Source organism: Microtus pennsylvanicus, chromosome 18, assembly GCF_037038515.1.
Source record: "Microtus pennsylvanicus isolate mMicPen1 chromosome 18, mMicPen1.hap1, whole genome shotgun sequence".
Lineage (NCBI taxonomy): Eukaryota > Metazoa > Chordata > Mammalia > Rodentia > Cricetidae > Microtus > Microtus pennsylvanicus.
The window spans coordinates 14638637-14651105 of record NC_134596.1 but is presented as its reverse complement, the minus strand read 5'-3'; the positions used below and the strand labels follow the sequence as shown (position 1 = coordinate 14651105).

Sequence of the window (12469 nt, the reverse complement as noted above, 5' to 3'; positions counted from 1 at the left end):
GTCGACGGTGCTTTCTGAAACAACAGTAAAGGAGCCAACCTAGCTGCGTGGCCTCCAAAGTACTACAGGATCTTCTGCAGCTAAACAGGGAGCCCAGGAAGCCACACAGCTGTTATGAAGATGTTCCTTGCAAAATCTCGGGTCTAACTATTATGGCCTATTTTCAGGAAATGTGAAACTCCAAAGATGATTTGAGCTAGCTAGGATATTCTTAGCATTCAGTTCTATACAATAGGGGATTGCATAAGGGCACTTCCATACATGTAGAAGTGGGCCGTTTCCACCTGCCCTCTTACACTTCCCCCTGCCTATTCCCCAGCAGTCTCTCTCCCCAGAGGAGACAGTGTGCTCTGTCTTCCCAAGTCTGGCTTATTTTGCTTTACCATCATGATCTCCAGTTGCCCCATAGTTCCTTCTTTTTTATGGTACACTGCTATGTCTTGTATACCTACACGCTGGATTTTCCTTACCATTCAATTGGGATGAGGGCACCTATGCTGACCTCACACTGAGCCTGGGCAGTATCTCTTTTGGATGTGACCTTTGACCCTCCTGGTATACAGCAAGAAGTGGCATAGTTGGATCATAAGATAGTTCCTATTTTAGATTTTTAGGAACCTTGTGGTTGTTTGAATATAATTGACGCCCATAACCTCATAGGAAGTAGGTATGGCTTTGTTGGAGTGGATTTGATCTTGTTGGAGGAAGTGTGTCACTGTGTGGGCAGTCTTTGAGGTTTTTATATGCTCAGGGTACCACGCAGTCTATCAGTCTACTTCCTGATGCCTGCAAGGTGTAGCACTCTCAGCTTCAGCACCACGTCTTCCTGCACGCTGCCATGCTCCCCACCATGATGATAATGAACTGTGAGCTACCACCTCAGTTAAATGTTTTCATTTTTAATAGTTGCTCTGGTCATGGTGTCTCTAAGACAAACTTCCACACTGATTCCTATGAGAGCTTCACTAATTTACATGCGCAGCATAAGAGTCACCTCTACCCTCATCCACATAGCACTGACGGCCTCTGCCTGCACTTCCTGTATGCCTTCCTCTAGTAGCTTCAATACTTTATATCTATTATGTTATATTATATTATATTATATTATAATATATTATACGGTCTTTGATTCACTTTGAATTGATTTTTTCCAGTCTTCCAAATGTGGGTAATCTGGTTTTCCCAGCAATGACTCACTAAAGAGGCCATCTTTTCTTCCGTGTATGCTCTCAGCACAGCTGCAGGTGATGCACTTACCTCAGTCGGCTGTTTCTTTCCTGTTGGTCTGTGTGCCCTTCTGTGCCAGCCCAATGCTCTACAGTATGATCTGAAGTTAGGTATCATGCTACTGCTAGCATTGCTTCTATTTTTTTTCATTTTTTAAGAATGCTGTGTCCTAAAATGGATCTATTTTGGACAAAGTTCCATGAGCTGCTGAGAAAAATGTATATCCTGTAGCTATTAGGTACAATACTCTGTAGATGCCTATTAAATATATTTGCTCTGTAATGCAGTTTAAATTCTGCTGGTTTTGTTTTTATTCTTCTGAATGACCTATGAATTCAGGAGAAGGTGTGTCAGTTGCTTTTCTCATCACTGAACTCGAACACCTGACAAAAGCCATCTCTGGAAGGAAAGGATTATTTTGGCTCCCAGTTTGAAGGAGCCTAGTCCACGATGGGGAAAGCATGGTAGCAGACAGGTGTGACAGCTGTGGCAGCTGCCAGTTCACATGTACGTGGATCAGAAATCAGGGAATAGACAGAAAGTGGTGCCAGGCTATGACCCACAAAGCCCAGCATTAGCAAGTCACTTCCTATAGTGAGGCTTCACCTAAAGATCCCAAAGCCTTCCAAAACAGCTATAGAGCTGGACCAAGTGTCTGACTATATGAACCTATTGGAAACATTCCCATGCAAACCACAACATTCTGCCAATGATCCTCATAGGTTCATGGCTCACTCAGCGCAAAATGCATTAAGTCCAGCTCCTAAGTCCCCTAGTCTGACAGCTTTAACGTTATTTGAAAGCTTAAAGCCCAGTGACTTCTGAGATTCCCGGTAAACTTCTACTGATGAGCCCCTATGAAATTAGAGAATAAGCTACCGCCAATAAAGACTGGAAAAGAATAGGCATTCCTGCTCATAAGACAGGAATGGAGCAAAGCAACATAAACAAGTGAAAAACTGTACCAAAGTAAGGTTGAAAACCAGCAGGGTAAAGTGGCTCTGGCCCTGGCACTTGGGGTTTGTGCTCACTTATGTGTGCTTAGATAGGAGTTTATAGCCCTGCCTCCAACTCTGGTGCCTCTAACACTTATGACCTCTCCCTTGGATCAGTTCCACAACATGCCTGCAGTTTGTTGGCATCTCCAATATCCTGGAGTGCCCACTAACTTAGATTTCACAGCTTCACAGCTTCAGATATAGCACACTTAGGTGTCCTCACAGGAAATAAAATGGCTTTATCAAAAATCAGTGCAAACCTTCATTTAACAGCCCATCCCCTCTTGCATTTTGCATGTCTGTAAAACTATCACCATGTGGACAATGCCAAGTCCACTGACAGCTCAAGGTGTAGCTTGAATCCCTTGGATCACAGTTGGAAATCAGGTATTTTGGTCACAGAACCCAGGAAAGCACTTTCATGGCTACCATTTGCCAGTAGGGTGCTCTAAGCCCTGTTCTCTCAAGTGAATCTGCAATGGGTGAGGCCTTGCCCCCAAAGCACCTTTCTTACCGTTTTTTTTTTTTAAATTCAAGGTTTCTCCTTCATGACATTAATCTTTTTAAGAATCACAGCCATTCTGCAGTAATTCTGTCACCAACTGAATCTGGTTCAAGCTCTTTTCCTCATCAAGCTGCACATTTCTGTTCACAACTGTAACCAGATCACTCCTTCCCTTGCCAGAAGTACAATTTTAACATCTTCCTGCTCCACTTTCTGCTCTCTCTCTCACTGCAAATCTGGGTAAACAAAGTGAACAATAACCATTCTGCAGCCTGAATATTCTTCTGTCTTGAAATTTCCTCTGCCAAACCAATTAGCCCATTACCTTTGAGTTCTGTCTTATTCAAGTTTTCAGACTCCTACACGAACGGCTTTAGTCCTTGTTCCCTTCTGAAACCCTGTGAGCATGGTCTGCACTCTCCGTGTGTCTACACTTGTCTTTCCCACTCACACTAGAATGCCCAATTAAGCTGTGTTTAGTGAGTTCTAGGGCTCTTATACTGAACCTCCAAACTTTTCAAAGTTCCTTCAGAACACCACTTCCAAAAGCAGGTTCATGCCAGCAATGGCTCCACTTAGTGCTACCAAATTTCTGTTACTTAGTTTTCTCATTGCTGAAGAGAAGCGCCCCACAGGGGATTTATTTTGGTTGGTGGCTTGAAGTGATAAAATCCATTATAGTGGAGAAGATGCCACAGAGCAGATGGCTCTTCAGAAGCAGAAGCGTGGCAGTGGCTTGTCCCATAGAACAGGAAGTGGAGGGTAAGAGGGTGGCTCAGGTTATAAACTCAAGACCTACCCTAGTGATTCATCTTTCTAGTGAGGATTCACCTCCAAAAGTTTCCGTTAAAAAACAAAAACAAACAAAGAAACAAAAAGAAATAAAAAGAACTTGTCGTCTGAGGATCGATTGTTCCAACACAGAAACCTACAAGGGACATTTTTATATTCATGCTGTAACCAAGGTGTATGGATGCCATCTATAATTGTTGTATTAGGATCAGCTTTTATGTCCAGTAATGTTTCCAGCATTTGATCCGTGGATGTTTATAACTGTTATGTATTTTGATGAATTGTTCGTTTTAATCAATGAAGTAACTTTGTCTTTAACTGATTTTGAAGTCTGCTTTGTTAGATGTGAATAGAGCGAGTCCTTACTTAAAGATTTCATTTCCATGAAATATCTTTTCCTGTCTTTTCACTTCCAGACTGTATTTTATCTTTACCAGTTTGGTATATTTATTGCAGGCAGCAAATACTTGGGTCTTGTTTTTTAATCCAACACTTTGACACTCTGCTTTGTTCAGTTAGTGACTTGAAATCATTAAGATTGGGAGTTACTATTTAAAATTATGGGGCTGGAGAGATGGCTCAGTGGTTAAGAGCATCGCCTGCTCTTCCAAAGGTCCTCAGTTCAATTTCCAGCAACCACATGGTGGCTCACAACCATTTGTAATGAGGTCTGGTGCCCTCTTCTGGCCTTCAGGCATACACACAGAAAGAATATTGTATACATAATAAATAAATATTAAAAAAATAAATAAAATTATGAATTAACTCCTGTCATCTGTTGTAATATTTTTTTTTGAGACAGGGTTTCTCTGTGTAGTCCTAGCTGTCCTGGGACTAGCTCTTTTAGACCAGGCTGGCCTTGAGCTCAGAGATCTGCAGTTTCTGCTTCCCAAGTGCTGGGATTAAGGGCTTGTGCAACCACGGCCCAGCTCCTGTTGTAATTCTTGATTCATTCTCTAACTCTTATCAAATCTTCTAGTGAGACTTATTGTTTCCTCCCCTGTGTAGAGGATTTCTCTCAGTACTATCTGCAAGGAATGCTTATGAATTTTAGCTTATGATCTTTACTTCTTATCATCTTTATTTGTCCTTTGATTATGAAGCATAATTTTGCTGGTAACAGTAACCTAGTTTGATAGTTTGGGGTTTGTTTTTTGGTTTTCTTTCAGGGCTTAAAATACATCTTTTTTTCCCTCTGTGTAACAGTCTTGCCTGTCCTACAATTCACTCTGAAGACCAGGATGGCCTCAAACTCAATAAGATCCGCCTGTCTCTGACTCCCAGGCGCTGGGATTAAAGGCGTGCGCCATCACCGCCCAGCTAAAATACATCATTTTAGGCCTGCCTGGACTTTAGAGTTTCTGCTCAGAATTCTCCTGCTATTATGATGGGTTTGCCTTTCTATGAGACTTGACATTTCTGTCCTGCAACCTTCAATAGTTTTCATTTTTCTGATCATTTAGTTTTTTAAAACATATTCTGATGGTGCTAGAGCAATGCCATGGTGAAAAGAGCATTTGTTGTTTGCACTCGTTAGTTTTTCTGAGCCTGGAAGAAACTACAGTCACCTGGGAAAAGGTGACCTTGACTGAGCAACTCCCACATTAGACTGGCCTCTGGGGATGTCTATGGAGCATCTTTAAACTTAAGCATCAATATAGGAGGGCCCACCCACTGAAAGCAGTCCCGTACTTAGATGGGTGGTCCTGGGTTGTATAAGAAAGCAATCTGAGTGGAGTGGTGGTAGCTCATGACTCTAAGAGGCAGAAGCAGGTGGATCTCTGTGAGTTGCAGGTTAGCCTCTCTACAGAACAAGTTCCAGGACAGTCAGGGTTATACGGAGACACCCTGTTTCAAACCCGTGGCACCCCTCCAAAAAAAAAAAAAGAAAAAAAGGAAAGGGAAAATAGGAAGGAAGGGAGGGAGGAAGGGAGGGAGGGAGGGAGGGAGGGAGGGAGGGAGGGAGGGAGGGAGGGAGGGAGGAGAAAGTAGAGCAAACCATGGAAAGCAAGCCATTAAGCAGCATTCCTCCATGGTTTCTGCCTCGACTTCCCTTAGTGATCAGCTGTTCTCTGGAAGCATAATATGAAATAAACCCTTTCCTCCCCAAGTTGCTTTGGTTATGTGTTTATCACAGAAACAGAGAAGCATATAGGTCACTGCTCTGGCACAGGATCCAAGTTTAATTCTCAGTACCAACAGCAGGTGGCGTTACAATCACCTATAACTCCAGCTCCAGGAGAGCCTAATGCCCTCTCTGACCACCACAGACTCTGCACTCATAAACACACACACACACACACACACACACACACACACACACACACACACACACTTTTAAAAGCTGTATTATCATATCTGGAGATCTTTTTTCAGTCAAAAGTGCTTGAGGTTCTAAAACCTCCTGTATCTGGATGTCCATCTCCCAAAATTTGGGAAACTTTCAGCCATTATTTTATTCAATAGTCTCTGGCTTGTACCTCTTTTTATTCTTCAATGTCCACGACTCTTCAATTGTTTTTTTTGAAATTATATCCCCCAAATACTGCATCTCACTACTGTCTAATTCATCTACATATATATATATATATATATATATATATATATATATATATATATATCATATTATATAGCCTGATAACCCGTGTTCACTTGCCGCAATCTATTGGGAAGCTGCTAAGTTTATTCAGTTTATTGTTTCGTTTCCTAGAATTCAGTGTGAATTTTTGAGACACTTGAGTTCCTCTCTCATCTCCTGAATTGCCTTTTAATTACATTCAGCTGTTTGTTTCTCGTTAGTACATCTGGTGTTCAATCATCTCCTCTGTGGTTCCACTCTCTCATAACCATTCTTTAGAAGTCTCTGCCATCCACCTCATCAGCACTAGATCACTTACTGTGGACTTAGGCTTGGAGGCTCATGTTGCTTGTTCCCCAGTTTCTTGTGCTCCGACATTAGCACCGAGCACGGCAGGTCAGGTTGTTGCCTAACCATGGTGTTCCTACAGTTGCAATACTCACTATGGTGCAGAAAAGCTAGGTTTGATTTTATGACAACTGGGCTGTGTTGCTTGGAAACCAAACACCCAACTTATATATTTAAGGCCCAGAGATAAGAAGACAAACTTCAAGACAGCCCACAGCAAACAGCTTGGAGGGAGCTGCTCTGGCTCTATTCTCTCAGATGCTAGAGGTCAGGGGTTCAAGCGTCATCTCTGCCTCTATTGTCACCTTTTACATCAATCTGGATTCCACTCTATTAGCCTTTAACTAACAAAGCTAGGATGTCTTAAATCAATATTGAAAAACTAAAGAAAAAGGTCCTTACCATTTTCACAATGGCAAAATTTTATCTCATGCATATTTGAAAGGTGCGAATTTGGGGCCTGTGAAATGGCTCGGAGGGTAAATGCACTTACCAGATGAACACGAAGTCCTATGTTTGATTCCAATATCTCATGATGGAAGAGAACTGACCTCTGAAAGTTGTCCTCTAACCTCCCATGGCAGGCACTATGCATTCCTCCCCCGCCACCACCACCACAACACACACTTTAAAAGGAAGGTCTCGTAAGGCGGAAATACTGATTACCTCTTTCTCTGACCTCTTCAAGTGGTTGCATCTGTCTAGGAACTGGTATCCTACCATGACCCACTCCTTCTGTATCAGGCTCTGAAATCCAGTAATTGTCCTGAAATACGGATCCATCATCACTTGAACAAGGGAAGCTACCAGACAACTCAAGTCTCTTCCCTCCTCCTCTGTCAATAAAATGGAAAGAAAATGATGACCAAGAGAAATCATGACTATAAATTAGGTAATTCAACAGTATATACTTAAATTGCCTTCAAGGTAGTCTATGTAAGAGAATTTTAGTGGAGTCCAGCATATAATTTGTTATATAACTCATATTCTATTCTTAATTGGAGATCTATATGAACCAAAAGAAGTATTAAAGCAGGTCATCAGTGAGGCAAACAAGTACAGTATTTTATCCTAATTCATTGCAGGACACACGCACTGACTATAGATGGACTTTCACATGTCACTGTTGGCAGATGTAGTTCTTTGCTTACATTTCCTACATCTCAATAGTCTGTGTACAACATCTTTCTAGAATACATTCTACTGTTGTTTTGTCAAGGATATTAAACAAACACAGTATTTCAAAGTCAAATTACTGTATTACAGAAGTGAATGATGGAATGAAATTGTTCCCATCACATGAAAAGGTGGCAAGCATTTTCTTCCCACCCTTTACAGCCATTTTCCTTTTCAGATTTTTGCCTTTTGAGACAAGGTCTCAATGTAACCCATACTAGCCTCGAACTTGCAGTGAAGCCAAGGGTGGCAATGGACCTCCTATCTCTGTGTCCCAAGTGCTAGTATCACAGTTGTGCATCTTGCCACCCAACCATTGTCCTTTCCAACGAGTCTAGAATTACCTTGATATCAAAGCCAGGCAAAATGATGAGAACACTGTCAGACTTTGCAATTATAGATGCAATAGTCATGAATAAAGTATTAATGTAACAAATTACTATGAAACACTAGGAATTATTCTATGGAATGCAGGATTGCTTTAGCACATGACAAAGTAACAATAGCATATTAATAAAACAAAAGTCAATAAAAATATTATCTAGAAGCAAACAAGCATCTGGCTTACTTCAACATTTATTCCTAATAAAAACTCTTAATGAACTAGGGGTTAAAATAAACCTTACCAGAAACATCTCCCAAACCCCTACAACTAATATCATCCTTAATGGTAAAAAACTGAATGCTTCCCCCTAAAACTAGGAATGAAACAAGGATGTCTGCTCTCAATACTTCTACAGCACATGATACTAGAGGCGTAAGTCAAAATACTTAGAAAAAAAAAGAAATAAAAGAGCATGTCTTTAATCCCAGCACTCGGGGAGGCAGAGGCAGGCAGATCTCTGTGAGTTTGAGGTTAGCCTGGTCTACAGAGTGAGTTCCAGGACAGCCAGAGATACACAGAGAAACCCTGTCTCAAATAAAAAATAAATAAATAAAAAAGAACTAAAAGGCATCAGTTGGCAACAATATAACTCCTGCATATTAAAGATCAAGGATGAAGGATAGACGGCTCAATTGGTAAATGTTTGCCAAGAAGAAAGCACGAGGTCCTGGGTCCTCAGCACCCACATAAAAAGGGGAGTGGTTACCTATAAGCCCAGTGCTGGGTAGGTAGAAAGAGGTGGATCCCTGGAGCTCACTGGCTAACCAGTCCAGCCAAATCCATGAGCTCAGATTCAATGAAAGACACTATGTCAAAAGATAAGGTGGAGTGTGATTGAAAATGACATCTAACATTTATCTCTGGCCTCCACACACATGGACATGCACATACACACATCATACACATACAAGAAAAATATTTTTAAGAAATGCAGAAAATAACCACTAGAATAAATGAGTAAGATCACAAGAACTCAGAATATAACAAGTATGCAATAAGCCTGGAAATGAAGTTAAGGAAACACTGTAACCATAGAAACACCTAAAAATACCTTAAATGTACTCAAGAGATTTAAGAATCAGTGTAAAGTCTAGAACCACTGCTGACAAATGAAGGAAGACCAGAATAAGTGGGGAGACATTCACTCCACAGTTTGGTCAATTCCACACAGATGGCATTCTCCCTAAACTGATCTATGGAGTCAACATGCTCATATAACATTCCAGTAGTCCTTTTTCTTTGAACCCTAGAAATTACACAGAAATATAAATAACCCAGAATAGCCAGAACAATCTCAAAGGCCAAGATGTATAGTTAATGTCTCAATTTTAAAGTGTACTGAAGAACTACAGCACTCAAGATACTGTGGTAGTAGCATGAAGAACTGACATAAACTCAAAGAAATAAAATAGAAAAATAAACTTTTGGCATTTACGAGTGATTTTTCATGAAAGCACCAAGGCAATTTAATGGACAAATGAAAGTCTTTTCAACAAATGATGCTGGGGCTACTTAATATCCACATACAAAACTTCTTACCTTCTCTATTTCTCTGTCATCTCTCTATCTATCATCTATTTATCTAATGTATCTTTCTCTCTCAACCTCTTACCTTCTCTCCCCCCCCACAAATTCATTCAAAATAGATCAAAGACCTAAATTTTAAGAGCTAAAACTATAGAAATTTTATAAAACAAAACAAAGGGAAATGTCCCTATGACCTTGAGTTGGGCAAATAGGTCTTGAATAGGATATAAAAACATGATCCATAAAAATAGATAAGTTATACTTCAAAATTTTTAAATTAGTATTTCAAAATCCAAAAGGAAGGACAGACAGGACACAGTAAGAGAAAATACAAACCATGTAGGATTAAAGGGGCTTGCATCCAGAACACATACAGAAGGCTCAGAACTCAACAGAAAGAGGAAACGCATTAGAGAAATGTAAAGGAAAAGCACAATGAAGTACTAGCACTTCACTTGCACCTGAGTAAGACAGACAATGGTGCTGGTGAGGATGGAGATGAATCAGCATCCTCATCCATGCAGAGAGAGAAAATGTGGTCCAGAAGTAACTAGTCTGGCAGAAATGAAGACAGTCTAAGGAGATGTGTGTGTCTCTCTATCTGACTGTCAGACTGTTGAAACAATGGGCCCCAAGGACATGGGAATTTCCCCAGGAATCCTAAGCTGGGAAAAGAAAAAGGTGCTATCAGAGGGTGAGCTTCTTTCCTAGGAGGAGACTTCACACTGTTCTACCACTTGTCAGACACCATAGAGAATGAGACTGAAGCCCAGGCAGTAATGGGTCAGTGTTGGTGGGACCACACCCTGACCAGGACTGCTTAGATGTGTGCATGCTTGGCCCTCTATTTGATCTTGATCTCATGTTAGGACCCAGTCAGATGGACTTGAGCAGATGGATCTCTTTGTCCTTCTTTTCCTGCTTTCCACTTTTAATTTGACTCTTTATTGGCTCGTTGAGGACGAGTGGCTGGACCTGATTTGGGGCACAAATTGTGATCCCCAAGTCCAATAACACAGCCATTCCAGAGCATAGTTTAGCGGATCCTTACAAGATGGACATGGATATGCAACATAACCTAGCAACCTAAAACCATGTCTTCCAAAACACATCTGTGTAAATATTCACAGCCACAGACTCAGTGACAGTCCCCATATGGAAACAACCTAGTGTCCATCAACAGGCAAATAGATAAACTGATTTACAAACAATCGGATACACTTTTAAAAATACACATGACACTCATGAACATCATAAATCCTAGGGTAAATGAAAGAAGCCATAGACTGATAACTAACATACTGTGTGATTCCAATTATATGAACTATCTAGAAAAGGCCTATCTACAGAGACAGAAAATAGCCTAGTGAGTTGGTGCTAGGACACAGGCAGATCTCTGCAAGTTCAAGACTAGCATGGTCTACAGAGCAAGTTTCAAGCAAGCCAACCAAGACTGCATTGTCAGACCCTGACTCAACTGCCTGTCCCCAACCCTGCCTCTCCACCAAAAAAACACCCAACTGGGGTGATGAAAAATTTCCAACACTTGACTGGGGAACTGGGGCGATGACTCAGTGGGCAAAGGTCTTGCTTTATAGACCTGATGATGTGCGTTTGGGTCACTGGAACCTGTAAAAGCCTATAAAGTAGTACAAGCATCTGTAATCCCCAGCACCCCTGCTGGGAGACAGTCAGAGCCAGGAGAGCCCAGAAGTCTCAGGCCAGCTCGCCTCTTACACAGCTATGAACAAGAGGAGCACTGTCTAAGGTAAAAGGTAAGGGCCAGCACCTGGGGTTGTCCTCGGACCTCCACTTGGGTGAGATTGCATATGTGTAACCAAAATCACAAACAGAAAACCTAAGCTTTCTCTTTGCTAAGTTATCAGTATAGTCAATGTGCATCACACCTCAACAAATGGTTTAAAAATCACACTTTAGAAATGTTAGTGAAACAGGCTCCATACTCCTAAAGCCTTTTTGTGTGGGGAAACTGGGACTCAAGCCCAATAAGATGAGAATACTCACTGTGAAAGAGGAGGGAGGGGAGACTACAGTAGGGATGGAAAATCAATAAAAACATTTAATTAATTATATAAAGAAGAAAATTATTGGCTATTTCATCTGAATTTTTGATCTCAAATTATTTTTTTATGTTCACAATTTACTATGAATCAGTAAGCATTTACACTAAATTTGTCTGAATTAGAAAAATAGTAATTTTAATAGCAAATTTAATAGGTTAGAGAGGATGCCTTGGCCAAACTAGTGCCAAGAATCAGTCCAGCCAGGGCCAGACCCACTTCCTAGGAAAGACAAAGGATTTACTAAGTGGGAGAGTCTGCCTTTCTGTTCTCCAGCAGGTCTGTGCCAGTGCGACTGGACACTAGTTACATTAGTGGGCCGCCCTGGTAGTCTCAGGAATTATTTTAATTACCTTGCAGGACTACAGAGAGACGCTGGCTTTCTAGTATGTATACAAGTTCTGCTGAGTGTTGAAGAAAAGCCCTGAAAAGCAAGAAAGAGGGAAAACACTGTTAAATATCAACTATCTTCCATGTACAAGCCTTTGCCTGCAGAGACATCCTGCCGCCTGCATAAATAAATCTTAAGGGTTTACAATCACACAAAACCCATCATCTACCATATATACACAGACTTTCAACCTTTGCAATCTTCTCTGGTATTAACAGGAATGATTCTTTAGGGAATAATATCAGTGAAATTCATCAACCCTATATTTAAAAAAGAGGCTGGGACTGGAGAGATGGCTCAGCAGTTAAGAGCAGTGGCAGCTCTTCCAGAGGACCTGGGTTCAATTCCCAGCAGCCACAAGAAAGCTCACAACTGTCTACAGTTCCAGTTCCAGGGGATCCGACACCTCGCACAGATATGCAGGCAAAACATCAATGCATATAAAATAAAAATAAATAAAT

The 12469-nt window shown here is 41.0% G+C and overlaps 1 protein-coding gene across 4 annotated transcripts in view; it reads right to left on the bottom strand.

The window, feature by feature from the left end:
* Mtmr10 (myotubularin related protein 10) overlaps window positions 1–12469 on the bottom strand; it is a 55494-nt gene that overhangs the window by 10379 nt on the left and 32646 nt on the right. For all 4 annotated transcript variants that reach the window (XM_075952308.1, XM_075952309.1, XM_075952310.1 and 1 more), the window contains 2 exons: window positions 11971–12041; window positions 7115–7284 (listed from right to left, as the gene is read on the bottom strand). In XM_075952308.1, the coding sequence (XP_075808423.1) occupies window positions 7115–7284; window positions 11971–12041 (241 nt within the window). The remainder of the gene's footprint in view (window positions 1–7114; window positions 7285–11970; window positions 12042–12469) is intronic.